Raw genomic sequence first — 19,719 nt, 5'->3', positions numbered from 1 at the left:
GATTATTTCCCTTATCAACCTGATTCACTGGCAATTATATACAATCCGGCAAAGCCAGGACCTGTACACGATAACATTATCAAATGTTTCATTAGAAACACCACCAAATCAATGTCAAACACATTACTTTATTTGTCTAGGATGATGCGTCCTATAAGGTACAAAAAAGTACTCTTCAGTTTGCCACAATTTGTTAAAAACATAGCAATCTATTGCCTACAGGTAGGAAAGTTTTAAATGATGTCATATATATTTATATATGAATAAATAGTACAGAAATACTGTGAAGTTTTGATGAGATGCAGGATATGTTCAAATGCTGTTAAAAGTGAGATTTTTTTCCTTTTTGCATTAAAAACACAATGCGTACAATATGCAGCATTTTTTTAAACGTCAAAGGACAACATAACCTAAATGCAACTACTCTTCTTTAACTTTAAGAAGCATAAATGGATTATTGTTTTCACATCGAACAATTATTTTTAATTTTCACATGTAGGTTAAATGACAACATTTGTATGTACAAAAAAACCCACGGGTTTTTAGTAGATAAAATTATCCCAGAAGAACCTGTACACCTGAGCCTGTAAGTGTAAGAAAGTGTGGTCAGTAGCAACGTCTTTTTAAGAAAAATAACAGAAGAGGTTCTTGCATAGCAAGGTGTGAGGTTAAACCCAAGAGGAGCTTATCCATAAATCAGGTAAATCCCAGATCACTGTAGAACAGAAGTTAACTGTGAATTAGTGCAAAAGCTCGTCGAATGGTTGAAGAGCCGCATACAAACCACGGCCGATTAACTATGGACAGGTAATATGAGCAAGTCATTTACATACGCAACGTGAAAGTGATAGGCCAGCAAGAAACAGCAACGTCATCTGCAATTTGCATCTTCTCGTGACTTCAGTTTATCCCTCATAGTAGCACTCCTCACACAGGAGACGAGGAAGCAGTCCAGAACGCCCTTCAAAGACACAATTACCCTCGGTACTTTACATTCCTAGGGTACTTGGCAAAATATCACTTAGTTCAGCGGTGGGCAGTGACATTTCACAAAACACTTCCTACCATGTTGTCTGTTACAGTAATTTTGGCACCACTGTAAGAGTTTCATAAAGGGATAACGGCTGCTTACGAATGACACGTAGTAAACGCTACCTTTGGAGCAAGATAAAGTCAGATCTCCCTGGCCACTTCCCTCCCCTACTACTTGCAATATCTGAACAGATCCCCGAAGTGTTACAAACATATTAGCGCACACTCAAAGACACCTACATCTGTGGGGAGAACAATTATCTCCATTTATTTTGTTTCATATACATCCATATTTTGAATTTTAATACAAAAGAAAAAAAATTAGAATCTGACAAATGTTTACAAACAAGATACCTTCAAATAGATTTTACTCATTTCAGTCTGGTGCAGAGTAAATGACAAATTGTACTGTTATATTCAAGGCAACAGAGTCTGTAGTCCATGACCACTTAGCCCAACTTTTATGCAAGCTTAATTGTTTTTATCTACCATGAATGATAAACTCATTGTTGATTCCCAGTTCTGTGTGTGTGCACATGTGTACATAGCAGCTCCTTTCATAGAAAGAAAAGACATCTAGAGGTCTTCTTGTACTTTTACCTACAGGAATCATGTTAAGATACAGAATGGATTACATGTAACCGGGGCTGGATTTTATAAGAAAAAATAATTAGCTGACAAATGAGGGCAGCAATAAAAAAGCGTCTTTTTTGCAACAATAAATAAATACAGTCAAAGTTTTCTGTGTGGACTTTAAACCAGCTTCTTCACTGAAGAACAGACGTGGCATTTCCATGGAGTTAAACGTGACCCCATTTACTGTATCTTTTTCTTGCTCTCTTTCTCTCTCTCCTTCAACAAAACAAAGTTTTCCTGCTTCTGCCACAATAGTACAACAATTTGATCTTGACAAGAAAGTGGTGCTGCTGATTTTTATTTCTTTGTCCTTTGGACAAAATAAGCCAAGAATATAATTTGACTGTTGTGACCAATAAAAACGCAGTTTACATCAAGTCTTGTCAGGATAACCTGACTAAAAATATCTGGCTTCTTAATTAAAAATTTTCAGACAACCAGATCCTTGCTCGTGTGTTACGTTAACACGCTGAACTCTAAGAAGCTGTAGACTGCAGTTTGTTGTTATGGGACCTGCAGAGTACAGAAGAAAGTGAAGAATTAAGCACCCTTCATTTTGGAGAACAAAGTTGTCGCAAGGTGTTGCCAAGGGTAAATCACAATGAGGGAATTACCGCCATGTTGCTTCCATTTATTTTCTTCCCCCTCAGAAAAAAGAACTCCTAAAATAATTCCCTCAGAATTTTAAGCACATTTTCTCCTTCAGTATACAAGTATTTCAGTACTTGTAAATGCAGTGTGTCACTGGAATATCCCAAAATGCCTGAAATCAGTTTTACTCTCATATTTACATAATAGTAGTCCATCAAAAGGAAAGCAAAAGACATTTTTAATTGTGAATATTTATAAGGTATACTTTGCTTAAAGTCATCAGGAAGTCTTTGGATTAACTTAATAGAAAAAACTGAACAGGCACGTTGAAGTCACATGTTTGCTAATCAGGGTTCAGCAAAACTCCTCTTTGACATTCACAGTTTTTATTAGTGACTGAAAATAAAACAATAAAATACATGGTTTCCAAGATGAATTTTTCATTTTTCTCAATACAGTATTCGAGGAATGGGACAATTTTGTTTGTTAATACAGTTATGTTTACCAGCATGACTGCTGGTAACAAACACCAAAACCCCAACAACATTTACTTTTTAGACAAATGATCTGGATTTTTAGGGCAGTTTAATGTCATTGAATTGTACAACAAAAGAAAGTGACCCCAATATCCAGTTCTGATTCCAGTTAAAAAGTTCAGACTAAAGATATCACAATCTGCAAGAAAAGAAAGAACATGGATGGTATAAATGAAAAACAATAATAAATAAGATGCAGCAATGAAATTAGTGTGCAAGCAGTGAATGCTGGATAACCAGCCCAAGCAAGATGACAGAAACATGAGTTGAAAACTACCTGATAAAGATCATTCAGACAGTATTAAATGGGAAAGAAAAATGCTGGACTCACTCATTTGATCTCATCCCTTCTCATCAATCCTATTCTCGTTGCGTATAGAAAATTAGACAGCTTCCACAACAGTGGATATAAAGTGAAGCTTTCAACTTAGTTACAACTGGGTATAATAATGCATTAATACCTTAGACTAGCAGTCTGTTACGGTTTTGACTGTTACAGTCAGATGGACAAAGTTAACTACTATACATATACAATTTCTGAGTAATGCTGAAAGGCATCCAACATTTGTAACTCAGTTACAGCTGGCTTATGTTGGCACACAGCAGTGATGCTGGAGAAATCTCTATACTCCATTAGTATTTTGAGTAAGCTGGTTTTAGGAACAGCTGTACGAAATGCCGCATTATAATTTGACGAGTGCACGAACAACTCACTGAGTAGTGCACGTACAACATATGTGCTACTAGACAGAATGGGCAAGCAATAGAAAAATGTGTATAGCAGAGTTGCATATGCTTTTTCAGGAATGTCTTTTAGGGAAATACTCTACATCAATCCTGCAGAAAAATATTTACAAAGGAAGTTTAATTTTAAATAATTTTTAATTGTGTTTAGCTTTCCATATCCTAGTTTAAACCTTAATCCCTCTGTTTCAAAGACGGTAAGTTATAAAAACATGAGAGAAGGTAGTAAAAATGGAAGTATTTTAAATTCTTTCATTGGATTATAAACTTTGTGGAAGGATTGTCTCTTTAGCTTCTGAAAAGTATTCAGTGCACTGCAGAACATTGTCAGAACTCAGAACAACACAGTATTGTCCTGATCAGAAATGATGCTCAAGAAGTTTCTGTGGCAATGACTTAAAGTGTCATCCACATTTTCTGTATCTATGATACTGCCCAAATTTGCATCTAAAAACTAATTTTGAACAAATGTTACAAAGTAATCCCCACAAAATCATATTTAAGCCTTCATTTTAATGGAAAATGATAGCTGGCAATTCTAGAACAGATTCCACACACCACCCCCACCCTCCCCTTTAAAAGAAAAGCAGTTGTCCAGGAAAGTGCATGGAGAGGCAAATCCCTGTATGAACACAAGGGAAGGTTAATAAAGCATTAAGGAGATTTTAGGGGACAAACAAACATCTATGATTAGGAACACTTTAGCTTACCTGCTTGCCTTAAATCCTTTTAGTTTCTGTACAAAGAATGATTCAAGAACTTCTGCACATTGGTAAAAAGGGGAGTCACTTGGATTGTAGTAACGACAGTTATCAAAAATTTTGGTCATATCTGCCACAAACTCCGTGACCTTTTTGTAGTAACGTTTCAGTATTCTTTCCTCCATGGTGGCGAGGTCTTTAAAGAAACCAAAGATTATTACAGTAAGACATTTCCATCCTCAGAAGTAGTTCACATTGTCAGATTGTGGGATACAAAGTCTGTCTGGGTTAGCTGCTTTTCCGTGAATGCTGGTTGTCAGGTGGTGACACCAGTAGGTCCTCCTTCAGAATAAACACTTATGTGTAAGTATGCTGTGTGCAGCTAAATTAAAATATAAGTATCAAAATGACCTTGGAAAACTTGGGTTTTGCAGGAAGACATTTGCTTTTTCTGAAGAAATTAAGGACAAAAAAATAAAGGTCAGACAATTTGGATTCAGTTACTTGTACTTTATTTTCTTTACAGCCCTTACTGAGATAAGACCATGTGTATACGTAACACCTATCTAAACATTCTGGTTATTTTTTAATTTGAATTCATGACTTTCTTTGAATGAATTATCAATCTTCATGGGCACATTACCACATGGCACAGATGAAAGACTTTTCAAGTGCAGGATCATGCAAAATGCTAGTGCTCTCACTCTTGCCGACTAGAAAAATAAATGAGATTGGGATGGTGAAGTAAGGTAGTAATTGCCCTACTTTAATGCAAACAAAAATTAATAAGAGGGAGAATAATGAGAACTGCCAATTATAAATATAGCTGTCTAAATGTATAGTGGCACTTTCAGCTGGAAAAATGATGAACTGTCACTGGAAAATGCCCTTAAAGTGCTTATTTTGAAATGCCACTAGTGCCAGAATGTGTGAAAACAAACGTAAACAAGGCTGGATCACCTCGTGTATTTTACATATATTATATACTTACAAGTGTGTTTTCCTGCTAGCTAAGTCAGAAAGGGCTAAATGCACTTTTGTTTACTTAATTCAATCATCATATGCTTAATTACTTTATTATTTGAGCTTTCCTTATAAACTTTAACCCATCAGTTATGGAATAGTAGTCGTTTAGCATTTTCGTAACAGCACAAAGGACACGATTTCTAAGTGAAGTATTATTTTCAGTCAACATACTACAATTTTGCCAAGGTACTAAATTTAACTCTCCTATTTCTAGCATCAGTAAGGAGTGAGTGGGAAAGCTCAAATGATACCCTAGCTCTCGTAGAGACATATGAAAAGGTACTGGTTCAATAACTGGAAGGAAAGGAATAACATTTAGCAACACTATTTCTGGCAGGAGGTCGATTCTCCCAAGAGGTTTACATTCAAGTGTTTATCTGGCTTATTCCTAACTAACTGGTAAGGTCTAAGAAGATCAGAGTAAAACACTGTAAAGCTACAGCATCTCCTCCTCCACTTTCCCCCACATACACAATATTTGCAACAATTCTTGTTCCTACAGTTTTAAAGAAAAATTACATATAATATGAAATTTAGTACACTATCAAGTCAGATGAAGATAGTTTTAAACTCCATCATAAGCTGCATGTCACACTTAACTGTACGAGCACCATTTCCTCCTCAAACTCTAGAGTACACATCCCACGCTTTGTAGGACGAACTGAGGCACAAAGGCAGAAAAGAATCCAAGCAAAGCAAAACAAGATTGTCCTCTTGAAATATAATAATTTTAAAACAAGAATTCTATCCTACTGCTGCACTGAATTTCATATTTTATACGTTAGACTGACAGTATTTAGGGTTAAGAAGTGAGCCTGAAGTAGATATATTAACCCTCATGAACTTCTAAATATATCAGTGAGGAATCACATTGTTCCACCTGCCTAACTGCAAAACCTGTGTATTCTGCAAAATGTATCTTTAAGAATGGAGATGGTCAGCAGGTAATTAATTTGATATTCAAAACTCCAAATCCAATCACACTATTGCTCAGAAACACTTACCCATTGGTTCTTTAATAACACCATAATAATCTGGTGCATCATTGGGATCTACTGGTTCTAGGAATGGCCATGCCATCTTGTGAGCCTGTCAGGAAAACAAGACACAATGTAAAAAAAAAAAGTTAAATTAGCACTATTTACTAGCTAAATATTTTCATTATACTTTTATCTGTTGGGGTCTAGAGTTGCATTTAACGAACCGCAGCATTATATGAAAAGGTGACTACTTCTCATCTGATGACTGGGTACAGTTTTAAAGCTCAATGTCAATGACCAAGTAGTTGGTCTTCGGAACAGGAAACAATATGAAATTCAGACATAAGAGGACATTGTGCTAAACAGGCTGCGTACAAAAGCATGTAATGAATTTACTGAGGGTGCTTGGCACCTCACACCTAGAAATCAGCCAGTTTTCACTTTCAGGTACCCTAACGTTAATTTGTTTTCATAAATGTCAGCAAAATCTAGGACAATGCAAAATATTACTCTTTGAGGATTTCTGTTACCACACAATTATTTTACCAAAATTCTTAAAAATTCTTTACAGTTGTAGCAGAAAAGGCATATTTGGGAGTGACAGATAAACCAGGAATATACTGTAACAGGTAGTGTTTCTTAGTGTAATTCTTATTGTCAGGATGCCATAATTTACATGCTGATAACGACTTTCTGTGAGAACACTACTGAAATCTAATAACTCTGAGGTTTAAGTACAGAAGTGTCGATCAGAAGTCACAGAACACTAATCTGAGAACAGAACATTGCACCTTCTACATCCTGTGCAGTTAGGCTACACTCTGCCTTTTGGTATTCTAGGTAAACCTGCTTCCTTTAAAAGCCTTCCACTGAAGATATTGTTCATTTTCACTAACTCAGAAGCAGTGGTGTACTAATTATTGTAAATACTCCTCAGCACAAAATGCCAGTCAAGTGTGCAGTTGACACAGTGGCATTTCTTACACAAAAAAAGTCTCAAAACTACTAGAAGAAAAATCAAAACGTACTCCAAGGCTCGTTAGATATGTCCTAGGCAGCAACGCACTCCACTTTGCTGCAATCCTTATTCTCACCTGTAAGGAGCGTAGTACTCTTCTTAAACCTTCATAATCTTTATCAGTTAGTGGACTGAGTACAGTCATGGCATCTTCTGTGGACTGGCATTGCGGACACACATATTCATCAATGAGATCTGCCTCACTTTGTAAAATGCCAACGCAGCGCCCATGATACCAGTTCTGACATCGGTCGCAGCCAATATAAAATCTGCAAGATCCAAAAAAATGTTAGTGACTTGGTCTATTTAATTTAAAGGTTACATTTAAACACATAAACCTGCAATCCCCTGCACACAAGCAGATACTTGGCATGATTAAATACAACAGCGTAACACACGTTTCAGACTGACAAATTCTAATTACACTATTCAAACTGCTTTTGTATTTACAAACAGGCTAAATTACAGACCATTTCAAAATTAGATCCTAAATTTTATACTAGGCACTTTCAAGCAATCAAGATTTCAAAAATCATTCCTCTGCTTTAGAGTCGAAAGGAACAGTGTAATGCCAGAAGTCTCACCCAACCAGAATTCCAAAACAATTCAAGATACATTTTGCACAAACTGGACTACCACTAGGACTCTTGTTTCACTCTGTACAAACATTTTTCATACGGAAGCTTCAGTCTTGTAGTTGAATACAGAAGGGGTATTCTATGACACAAAGCCTTACAGTAAAAGATACCAACCATATACCCCCATACTAAAATTATGCTTTCTATCCAGATCAGATTAAAGCACAAAAATATCCACCAAACACTACATTTGTCTTTTAATATTTCTAACCATCCTTTGTTAAAAAAAAAAGAAAAAAAATCAATCCCAATTAAAAGTACACGGTGTTTTTTCTTTTCTTTTTTTACAAAACACCATCACCACCACATTTTGACCACCCTGAAAACTGCACTTTTCCTAAACATTTACTGTATAGAAACATTTTGGAAAGGAAGACAATTACTGAAAAGCAATTTGTATTATGAATTAATACAACATATGCAGAATAACTTCTTTTTTCTTTGTAAGGAACACGTAACCACAGTCAGAGCAGTTTGCTACCTAAACATTAAATAAGAGGTTCTTATCAGAACTCACTGTGACTCATCATAAGGTGTTCTGCAGATACAGTACAATTCCTCACTGCTGCCCTCTTGTGCCCGTTTACAATCATTACAGATGTACACATCCATTTTCTTAGCCTCCTTTTCTGTGATGCCAACACATTCTCCATGATACCAGTTAGTACAAAGATCACAGCCAATATAGAACCTAAAAGTATTCACAATGAAAATGACAATGTAATTGTCATTTCAAATGGCATGGCACTTTTCCCTGCACTTCTCTCTGATGCACTTTTTTGCTGGCCTACTTCTTCAATTTTCTGTCTCTAGTTTCCCTGCTTCCTAGCATTCTATCCTTACAAACTAACATCTCACGCTACTGCTATACTGTCAGTAAGGTCACTTGGGTCAATTTTAAATTGACAGTTCATTAAAATGCACATCAATATGTAACCAGACTTTGACAAAACCGGGCTAAAAACATATGTCTCCAATGTGCGTGTGAAAAACTGTAAAAGGCACAAAAAGACAAGGCCAAAGAAAAAGATTTACATTTTCAAAACCATAGCTCAAAAGCCACTGAAACACTTCTTAAGATTTGAAAATGTAGGTCTCAGTTAATTTAAAAAACAAAAGCAAAGCGCAAACACCAACTAGGAGTTACAAGTATACTACAAAGAACATGCATACCAGCCATGTGTAGAATACATATTGGTATAACATGATACGAGAGAAAATTGGGTCAGGACATTGCTGTCTTTTTTTTTTTCTCTTTTTTTTTGGGGGGGGGGGGGGGCAGGGGGGGCACTGAAAAACAGATATTAAGCTAATCAAAACTGCAACAAATTGTAATGTGGACCATTCTTCAGAGAATAATCTCTACTCTCAGACACAGCTATGTGACAGAACCAGATATGGTATGACACAAAGTGAAGGGAACCAGGTACAGAATCATGTGAATGGGACCTTGCACAGAATGATGTGACAAAACTGTAAAATATTATGCAAGGATGTTCGACATTTTGTGTATGGATATCTCAAAACACACCTATGACTAGTGACAATCAACCAGATGGGCAAAATTACACATCCATTCTCTCTGCCTAAGCAAAAGCAAGCTGACTCAGAACCTTGATCTTCCTACATTTTGGAGACCACCAACCACCCGCCACGTGCTGCTTTGTGAACTGCAGCCATCCTAGTTTGTCAGTCTGCAAGCACCACCCGCTGGACGCTACACACTAACAACAGGACAGTAGCTATCACATGTTCCACAAAACAAGCATCTCTAATTTCTTGGGCCTCTGCGTATGTCCTGGATACTCAGATCCTGACTTTTCTCCTAATTTTCAGTCAGACAAATCCTAAAAAAACCCCCACCAACCAAACAAAAAAACACCTCCAAATCACACAGTCCAACCTCCCAGAAAGAACGGATAGATATAGCTCCTTCTGACAGCTATCAACAACAGTTCAGTCTGTGTCCTGTCCCAAGAGGGACTGCGCCTGTTTGCTCCTGATGACCTGGAAGCCCATTTATGTGCAGGTGTAGATACTAAACCTTGCCAGCAGAATGTGGAACAGGCGCCGTTCGTAGTTGCAGTCTAAGTAGGAATCTTAGAAGGATACCCTTACGGACCATCCTTGAAAACACTATGAGCAAATCCCTGCAACCCTGGGGTACTACACATGAGAACTAGACATAAGAGACTTGCAGCAAAATACACAACACAGAATAGCTTTTAAGGATTTACTACATCCTAAAAAATGCATAGGGTATTCATAATACACCACAAATTAGCTTTTCAAGCAGCACATCTATCTTTTCTGAAATAGAAAAGAGACACCAGCATGAAGAGGAGTATCCGATACCTATATATATGTATATGAAAATAAAAAAATGTTTACCAGAAAACTGTTTTAAAACTTGACTAATCCCTTTCCAAACAGTGAAAGGATAATGTAGCTGAACAGTATGGTCATCATTTGGAAGAACATAAAATTTAGAATTCACAAAAAGCAAAGCAGCGGAACTGAATCATATTGCTAAGGATACTACTAACTTACTAACGTTTCATTTTCTTGAAGTTTTATTCTGTGCATTTAAACACAGTTCTCGATTCAGGCTACCAAAATTCACTCTATGAGCACATTTTTCATCGGCTTACTCAAACGCCCACTGGAGTCAGTGGAAGAGTTGGTTTGACAATCAAATTCTTTTGCTCACAGAATTTGTTTATCTCATCTTATTTTTGTGACAGTTCTAACTGTCCTACTAACAACAGAAGCAGTAATACACAGACCTTTCTTCGGTATCACAACAAAATGAGAACAGGGTATCCTCCTAAGTTTACTGGATAACAGAAAGCCTAACGCAACACGCTTACTTTAGGTGAGACAGGTGACATCCCCGAGAAGTAATAGTGAATTACAACTGGGCATCAGAAGTCTGCTATTTCTACAGTGATGGCAGCACAGAGAACACTCCAATTCCCACACTGATGTAATGGACAGAGCTACTGAACAACCAAGGTGAAAACCCCAAAGACCTCAACTTTGTTTTTTAAAAAAAAAGGCTAGAAGGAACCTCAAGGGATCCTCTAGTTTTGGCCCTAAATTTGGAATGAAGGACCATTACTGGAGTGAAATGCTACTCCACCTCTATGGTTTCTTTCTGTTATCAGCATTTAAACCACCACCAAATGGCACCAATTAATACTTTTTGGTATTGTCACTTACTGAGCAGGTACTCACTTGGAATTGGTCTGAAGTCAAATTTGTTTTACATACATCTCTACACTGCTGTCACATGTTAACCATCACTAACTATTGATGTTAGTCACTTCTAGCTTAGAGCAGGAATGCACAACACTATCCCCCTGCAATCCACTGAATCTTCCACTCCACCACTTACTAAATTTCTTCACAAACTTTGTACATAGCGCAAATATTTTTCCTCATTCACAGTCAGAATCAAACTACAGAGAACCGCAGTTTTCACTTTGTCAAATGCTTACATATTCATTGTTTTATCACCTCTGGGATGTGAACTGTAACACATAGAAACCATTTCTACCTGAAACATTGTCCAAAGTGAACAACAATCCAGTAACTTGGAACCCCCTTTACTGGCTCTGAACTTAAAAAAAAAGTCATTTACTGGAAGACAGTACCAAAGCTCGCTCTAAAGAACACCAGCTGCTTGTTCACAAGAAATTGCTCAAACCAAATTGTCAGTTGCTTCCGAGGCAGAGGCAAAACGGCAAAAGAAAGAACAGAGCGGAGGAAAAAAGAAAAGAGAGTATGTGCATGTGAGACAGAAAGGTCATACAATGGAAACATGCAAACAAGTAAAAATATAAATCACATATATTAAATCAAGTATGTTAATAAGTTTTGTAACTGCTACTGAAAGAGGCTTTATTCTTTATAACTTAGTGATCACTGCAATAACACCTGATACTCTATCTCCAATTCTAGAACTACCTTGCACTAACAGCTAAATACTAAACCTAAAGCTAAGAATACACAGTAAAAGGCTAGGGCATTCACTACTCACTTAGACTCATCATAAGGCGTTTTACAGATGCAGTAAAGCTTTGTGTCCTTCTTTGTTTCCTTTGAGGTAGTAGAAATCATCTTCTTTTTCTTGGACTTGGAAGCTGACGAATCTTTCTCCTCATCTCGCTTTCTCTTCTGGGAGGATACTGGCATTGGGACTGTGGTGGAGGAGGAGGAGGTGACGCTGGCTGCATGTTGCTGTGGTGGTGGTGGTGGCAGCGGGGGCGGCGGCAGCGGTGGTGCAGCGGCTGCAGCTGCGGCTGCGGCGGCTGCGGCTGCAGCAGCAGCTGCCTGGGCTTTTTCTTTTTCTTTCTTAATTTTAGTCAAGTCTTTCTTTAGCTCCTCCTGAAGTATATTAAATGAATAAATAGAGAGGGAGGCATTTCATATGATTATTCCAGGACAGCACTAAAATATAGACATAAATCCCCATGCTTAACCAAAAGAAAATAATTAGAGCCATTTAAATATGCCATTTTTTATGTGCTTAACCTACAGTTCACATAACATTAAGGGATGACACTCTTGGCCTACTATGACCTATTGGTTGTGACTTATCAGAAGGTGTTGCAGGAAAAAAGGTAATTTCAGTCCAGATAAACACAAACAAACATAAAAAGGACATATACTAGCTTCGCAGAGATCCATGCATCCACAACCAGAACTTACTCTGTTTCCTTAAAATCTCACTGAGCAAACAGATAAAAATATTAAGACACAAATATTCTCCCCAGCTTAAAATCAGATTAGTCTTTGAGAGTAACTGTCCTTACCTGCACTTCAATTTGTAGATCTTTATCCAGAAGTGCTCTTTTTTTCAATATTTCAGCTTTCAGCTGTTCTTTATGCTTGAAAAGCAGAGCTGAGAGCTTAGTAGCATTCTGTTTGCTACGCTTCTGTTCTACACTCTCTTCTCGCTTTCGTTTCTTAGCTGCCTGTTTTTCTTCTTTGTCTATCTTATCCAGAATATATTTCATCACTTGGTTGCACACAATCATTCTGGGGAAGAAATAAAGAAAAAGTGCATTGTGCTGAGCTGTCTATTTATCCACAGTTGAGAACGCAGAATCATTGAATTCTCCAGTCTCTGCAATTTGCAAGAGAAATCACCGCATTTCTTAGGATACACAAGGTAAATTTAGTAACACACATTGTTCCCACTCCCACTTATTTATGAGAACACCACTGGGAGAGATCAAGTCCCCAGGTTAGGTTCAAGAGGGCCAGTCCCAATTTAATTTAACTGCTCCGAGTACTAACCGTTCCTCTCCTTCTGCTATGTAACTCCTAACAAAGCTTAAGCTTTAGTACGATGAGAGGTATTTTCCCTCAATTCAGTTTCCACAAACATGTTTGAAAGAGCTGGATTTGCTTATTCTGATGTAGGATGAAAGCAAGTGGGAAACCTGTAACTTTTTCTAAAACACACATTTCCACCCTCCAGTGACCACCAAATCTCACTACGTTTTTGTGTTTTGGCATGAGGACTGAAAAATATTTTTCAGTGTATAGAATTCACTTTAAAACAGTTCCCAGTTTATTCAAAATAACAACTCAGGATTAATCTCTCATCTCTTTGTTGTACACTCAACTATAAATACCTGTTCTACAATTTTCATTTATTTTGCTTTATATTTCAATTAGGAAGTGAATGTATTTTGGTTCTTCTGAATTTACTTTTCGCTTCCCATCCTATTTCAAACCCACTAGAAAACTAAAGGGTTCTTGCTGCCAGAGTGACCATGAAAAATAACTCCCACTGACATATGAGTTGAAAGCAAACCACAAAGTAACAATGACCAGGACAAGCATCTGCTGCTAACTCTGTAGTCTTAGGCTCAGACATACTGTCTTTTGACACACGTCTGTATTTTGATGACATATGTAATATGCTGGCTGTTTCATAGGGCCATACAATTTTGCTTACTTTGCTCTTTTTACCTGCACTATATCTACTTGGTTTAGTGTGTTTTTTCACCAGGTTAAGACATCAAACCTACATTTTTGGAGAAGAAAAAAATCAGTGAGATGGAAAGACAGCTGTACCATGAATCAAGCTAGTTAGAAGTCTTTTTTTTTTTTACTAGACTTCTGTCAGTCTAAATACCAATTTAGCTGCCTGACCAATGACGAGTGTATGACAATACATCTTTATGCAATTTTGAACATTAAGCATCACCTAGTGATACTGTTGTAATCAACTAAGCTTGTACTCTGATTTGATGATCAAAATTCTACAAAAACACCATTCTTTTTCTTACTATCTGACAACACACACTTGTGATTATCCAACTGAAGCAACTGCATGAGTGAAAAGGAGTCCAAATAACCCCACGACAAATGACAAACACTCCAAATCTGTGTGTAGCAGTTTCAAGCATAAGATCTAGGTTGTTGAACAGCACTATATTCCAATTCTTCAATTCCTTCTGTAGAGTGGGATTTACAGTGGACAAGAATGGAAATAATCTGCCATGATAAAGGACAAACAAAACCCAGGCTTTTCTGCAACAAGCATTAATTCTCCATTCTCTGCTCCTTTAAGGATGGTTTTTACCTTGAACTTAAAAACTGTGGCCAGCTCCAAACACGTGGTGCAACATTTCACTTTAAAAACATATAATCAAAATAAAATTGAGACATGTGTAGGATTCAATTACTTAAAGTTAAGAACGTAATTATGAAAATTACTTTTGAGTGTTACTTTAACTAAATTTAATACAGAAAAATTTATTTACACAGGTTTTTGCAAAATTGTGTTTTATTACACTACCATTAAAAGATGTTATAAATGTAAAACTTTCACATCTAAAGATGCACTATGATGCATATTCACCTCTGATTTTCTTCCCTCTCAGCTGGAGTCAGTGTCTTCTTCTGTTTCAGGTGTTCTATGACAGCATTCTGCTTCATAACCACCTACAGGATGATACAGAATCCAAAATAAAATATGAAAACTTTAGCCAGTGTTTATAATATTAGTGGGAGAACCAGGACATTTCCTAAGTTAAAGAAAAAGTTGAACTGTTATTTAGTTCAGTAAGTGACAAAATAAAACTGATTTTATCAGGGGGCAGTGCTTGTTTAAAGCAATTATTTGAAAATTGAAAATGAAATTGAGAATTAACACCACCTCCACCCCCCCACATCGAATTGGATATTTTGCTTATGTCAGGTTTAAACCTAGGGACTAAATGTAAATTGACAGTATTCCTTCAGTGACTGGTCATTTTATTTAAAAAAATGGTAAGAGTCTATTTTTTTTTTTTTTTTTTTTTTAAGCCCCGCAGCCATCCAACAGCATTACATTTCAGATACCTCTTTGAAACCTCAGTTTTCTACAGCAGGCAATGAAAGTACTGTACGTGTTCTGAACATCAGCTCTCCTATCTATAACCTATCTTTCCTGAACTGAGAATAAAGACATATTGTCCCAGCAGCTAGTGGTAAGTTGAATCAAGGTGCCAAAAGACTGCAAACATGGTACAATTGACTTGATGTGCTGAATGAACTTAGAATCTTTAAATCAAATTGCCAAAAGCAATCGTGCATTAACTTTGAAAGAATCAAATTAACTGCCTATCAAATGTATTAACATTGTTAACAAGAACAGGCATTTAAAATGAGATTTGTTTCATTAATTTCCTTCTGTTAACTTTACCTGTTTCTGGATAATGTCACTTTGATTAGAAGCCTGAAGGGTGTGCTCACGTTTAATTTCTATCTGTTGCTGCTTTTTCTTCTGTTGCTGCTCCCTGAGCTGCTGAACTCTCTGCAGCTGCTCCTGAACACTAGCTGCTTGAACTGTCACCACATTCTGAATCTGGTGAGCCTGTACTGGGCTAGTTTGCTGGATCTGAATAGGTAACTGCAGCTTGATCTGCTGGGGCACACTGCCTTGTTGGGCTTGTATCTGAGCCACAACATGTGACTGAAGCTGAGAGAGAACTTGGACTTGTTGCTGAAGCTGAGGCACTGTAATAACTTTTGTTGGAGGCTGCTGAAGTTGCAGCTGAGGACGAGTTGGGGATTGCACAGGAACCTGATTTAAACTTTGAGTAGTTGGAAGGGTTGAGACTGAAGTCTGAACCTGAGGTTGTGATTGCTGCAGCTGAGCTTGAATTTGTATGGGAGCATGGGGCTGCATCTGAATCTGTTGTTGGGTTGTAGTCTGCACCTGAGCTGGTTGCTGAGGCTGGACTTGGGACTGGCCTTGTGGAAGGATTGCAGTCTGCGGCTGGCTCTGGCCTTGCACTGGAGATTGCCCTTGCGCCTGAGTCTGTGCTGGAGACTGAACTGGAGATTTAGATGATTGTGCTTCAGGTGTGACTGGGGAGTCAACAGATGCTGGAGTCTGCAATTCAGGCTGGGTCTGAGTTTCAGGCTGAAGTGCTGGCTGAGGTGCCTGTGGCTGAACCAGTGGCACAGGCTGAGTACTCTGATTCTGCACTTGAGGCTGGGCTTGCTGCTGACTCTGAGGCTGTGGCTGAATTGGCGGCAGCACTGACGTTGGCTGTGCCTGTAGAGCTTGCTTCTGTTCCCCTGTAGCTGTGAAGGATAAAAACAAGTATTCCATTCATTTCAAATAACATATCTATGAGCCTTCCTAATTTGAACCTTTTAGAACTACTGTGAAGCCCTCTGCAGAAATTCAGGAGATACTCCTGTTCAGCAGGAAAAAAGAGTCAATTTCAGCTGCACAGAACAATGCTTACCTGAGGTTGAAGTAGAAACTGTTGTTGTAGTTGTGCTAGCTGTAGTAGCAGCTGCTGGCAGTGGGGTGAAAAGAAATCTCTGAATTGTACCATTTGGCATAGCTGCTTGCATAAGTTGTTGTCCTGGACCAGGTATTACAGTCACACCCTGAGGGATTAATTGTAATTGACCAGTAGTTTGACCTTGTCCCTGAATTACCACAGTTAATCCTTGACTGCCACCCTAAAAAAGAGTTAATATTTGTGTATTAGTGATATATTTCTCAGACAGACTTTGCTGAATATCAGCAGAATTAGGGTTTTGGATTTCAGGATTCAATACTTTTACCACATACCATATTCCTAAAATCCCAAACTAGCATCTGAGATCATAAAATACTAAAATACTCTTTCAACAATTCTATCATCAACAGATTATTGGGTTTGAATTAGTTACACATATTTTCATCCAAATATTGACAAGAACTCTATCCAGAAAACAGCTACAATGGAACACCTTTGTTCCTAAAACTTACAAGCAATACAGAGCATGGGTAATTTTAGACATACTATTAATTACTTTCTCAAGAATCCCAAGAGTTTGGGTAAAAGGTCTCTGCAGTGAAGACATTTTCTAACCGTGTATCAGATCCTACCCAGCTGTGAGCTTTCATGACTGACTGTTCAGTCTGTAACGTATTGTGATTTTCTGTTGTTTAAGCAAGAACTTAGGCAGCTCATGACATCACTCTCAAATCAGTGACGGCAAAGGTAGGGTATGGACCCAACACCCAGATGCAGAACTCCACTTCTTGTGAACTCATAAAACAGGATAAGGTTCCTACAAAAATCCTTCCAAGTCTTTTGGTGTAGAAATGAACTCTTCGAGTCTTGCTCTACATATAAAACTCTTTATCTGGCAACAAGCAGCATGTAGATTACAGTTGTTTACATTTATTATTTATAATTTGAAGAATAGGTATTGTGGTAATTCACAGAAGTCTACTTTTACCCTATGGTTGACACTAAATTTATTTTTTGCCAACAGACCTTCGTGATCTGAGCAGAAGCTGTAAGAACTTTTTCCTCCTCCAGTTCCAGATACTGTAATTTTTCCTCTGAGACTCTGGATAACATGAATGAAAACTACATCTTCACACAAAATCAGAAGATAAGGAAGGAACATTATGTTCTGAAAGTCTACAAAATAGGCCGTACAAAATAATTGTGTCCCTTACTGCTATTCATGCAAAGACTTTTTTCCATACTGCTAAACTTTCCTGATGCTGGTTACATTACTGACAAATACAATAGGAAGAGATATTTAAAACTTTACATATACTGTTTAAGCTTCTTTCAGTCTGAAATTATGCTATTGGTCATCCTAAATGAAGGCTGAAATATAAACGTATGAGCAAATACACTGCGCTGAAATCCAAAGGCTTGGTAAAATGTATCGTAAGTATTAGCACATTTTCATGCCCAGAGGTTGTAAAATATTTTACCTGTCCTTGTGTTAGTTGTGTGAGTTGGGCCATAGTAAGCTTCACTTGTCCCTGCTGAGGGCGAGGAGGCTGCGATGTGGTTTGTGGCTGTATTTGCTGAGGTGATGTTCCAGGACTTGTGACAGTTTTCTGTCCAGCACTGGAAGAAGCTGTGCTGGTACTAGAAACTGCTGTTGAGACAGGCTGACCCCTGATTATTTGAGTCACCACTTGTTGTGTCTGACCTGTAAGAGAATAGTTTGTAATAAACACATTTCCAACATTTTAACTATTAGCACAGCAAACCTCCGAGTCACAACAACTTGCAATAGCGTATAATCAGACAAGTGAAGCAAACACTGCAGTTTGCACATAAATTTTCTTTACAAACCATTTGTCTATGTGGTTCACTGAAAAATGTCTGCAAAATGTTTTCTATTTTAACTCAATTCACATACTTCCAGAGTACTTCAAACACTTAGCTTGCCTTTTTTTTTTAAAAAAACTTTCTCAACGCACAATTATTCTAAACTTGTTTGTTTTCAAATGAATGGACTTAAAAATAAGTACTAGATTTTCCAGTGACAATGATGAACAACAGTTACAAAGCCTGCAACCGACATGTTCAAAAGCCAGAAGAGGCACTTGCTACAAGTCAAGCATCAAAATGAGATTTTTTTTTGCATTGGGACATGATATGGAAGGTATTTATGAAGAAACAAACCATGGATTTCACACTGGAAATTTAAACATTAAAATGAACCTACTGGCTGGAAGAATACCTTGTTGCACCACCAGAGGTGTTCGAATGATGGTCTTTCCAAGCGTTGACTGCTGAAGTGGTGTCCGTATTACTGTCATACCTGGGCGGAGCGGTGTCCCTTGCACTACCTACATACACCAAAATGGAGAGCGTATGTAAGCTTGTGAAAAAGGCCTCTGGATATGCCCCAAAGGTTTTGGGGTTTTCTTTTGTTTGGTTGGTGTTAACTAGGAAAAGAAGTGACAAGATGCAAGCAGACCCAATATTTTTTCATCTATGCCCACACCGCTAAGGTGTACCAAGCTCTAAACTATTAATTTTTCCAATTGGAGAGAACTGCTGTACCTCCTTGGAATAAAGGATCCATAAACACCATTGCTGAGACGAGCCAAAAACATTGAAAAGTAGCTAGACAGAACTTTTAATATCTGCCAATAGCTTGAAATATATGCACTCACTTTTTTTTGCATTAAATAATCAGAAAAACATCTTACTTGTGAAGTGCTTGTTGTTCCTAATGTCCCTGTCGTATTTGGCCTAATGGTTACAGTTGCTGTCCTTGGCTGGAATGAAGTAAATGTTTGACTTGCACCTGTAGTTGATGGAATGATACCCAATACCTTTTGCTGAACTTGAACAACACCTAATTGAAGAAAAATTGAGAATTCATTAATGACATAATTGCCAGCAAAAGAAATAAATGCAACTCCAGGGTGGCGTTTAGAAATCAGTCTCCAGGTTTCTAAACCACCTTTGAATCTTTCAACATTTCTTGGGAGAACCTTTGTCATATTGTAAAAAGAAGCAACATTATACATTGTCGATAGTCCAA

At 37.6% G+C, this 19,719-nt stretch overlaps 1 protein-coding gene across 27 annotated transcripts in view; it reads right to left on the bottom strand.

Moving 5' to 3' along the window:
* Positions 1-1,275: 1,275 nt before the first annotated feature.
* BPTF (bromodomain PHD finger transcription factor) overlaps positions 1,276-19,719 on the bottom strand; it is a 57,656-nt gene continuing 39,212 nt past the window's right edge. For 5 of the 27 annotated variants that reach the window (XM_075111554.1, XM_075111562.1, XM_075111559.1 and 2 more), the window contains 13 exons: positions 19,382-19,530; positions 18,892-19,015; positions 18,146-18,369; positions 16,662-16,884; positions 15,608-16,494; positions 14,783-14,865; positions 12,720-12,945; positions 11,945-12,291; positions 8,420-8,593; positions 7,341-7,533; positions 6,271-6,355; positions 4,250-4,436; positions 1,276-2,181 (listed from right to left, as the gene is read on the bottom strand). In XM_075111554.1, coding sequence (XP_074967655.1) covers positions 2,145-2,181; positions 4,250-4,436; positions 6,271-6,355; positions 7,341-7,533; positions 8,420-8,593; positions 11,945-12,291; positions 12,720-12,945; positions 14,783-14,865; positions 15,608-16,494; positions 16,662-16,884; positions 18,146-18,369; positions 18,892-19,015; positions 19,382-19,530 — 2,939 coding nt within the window. In that variant the 3' untranslated portion in view covers positions 1,276-2,144. Of the gene's footprint in view, positions 2,935-4,249; positions 4,437-6,270; positions 6,356-7,340; positions 7,534-8,419; positions 8,594-11,944; positions 12,292-12,719; positions 12,946-14,782; positions 14,866-15,607; positions 16,495-16,661; positions 16,885-18,145; positions 18,370-18,891; positions 19,016-19,381; positions 19,531-19,719 lie in introns of all 27 variants that reach the window. The other 22 variants (XM_075111570.1, XM_075111577.1, XM_075111574.1 and 19 more) reach the window with 15 other exon arrangements.

Source organism: Phalacrocorax aristotelis, chromosome 16, assembly GCF_949628215.1.
Source record: "Phalacrocorax aristotelis chromosome 16, bGulAri2.1, whole genome shotgun sequence".
NCBI lineage: Eukaryota > Metazoa > Chordata > Aves > Suliformes > Phalacrocoracidae > Phalacrocorax > Phalacrocorax aristotelis.
This window is presented reverse-complemented; position numbering and strand designations above follow the sequence as displayed.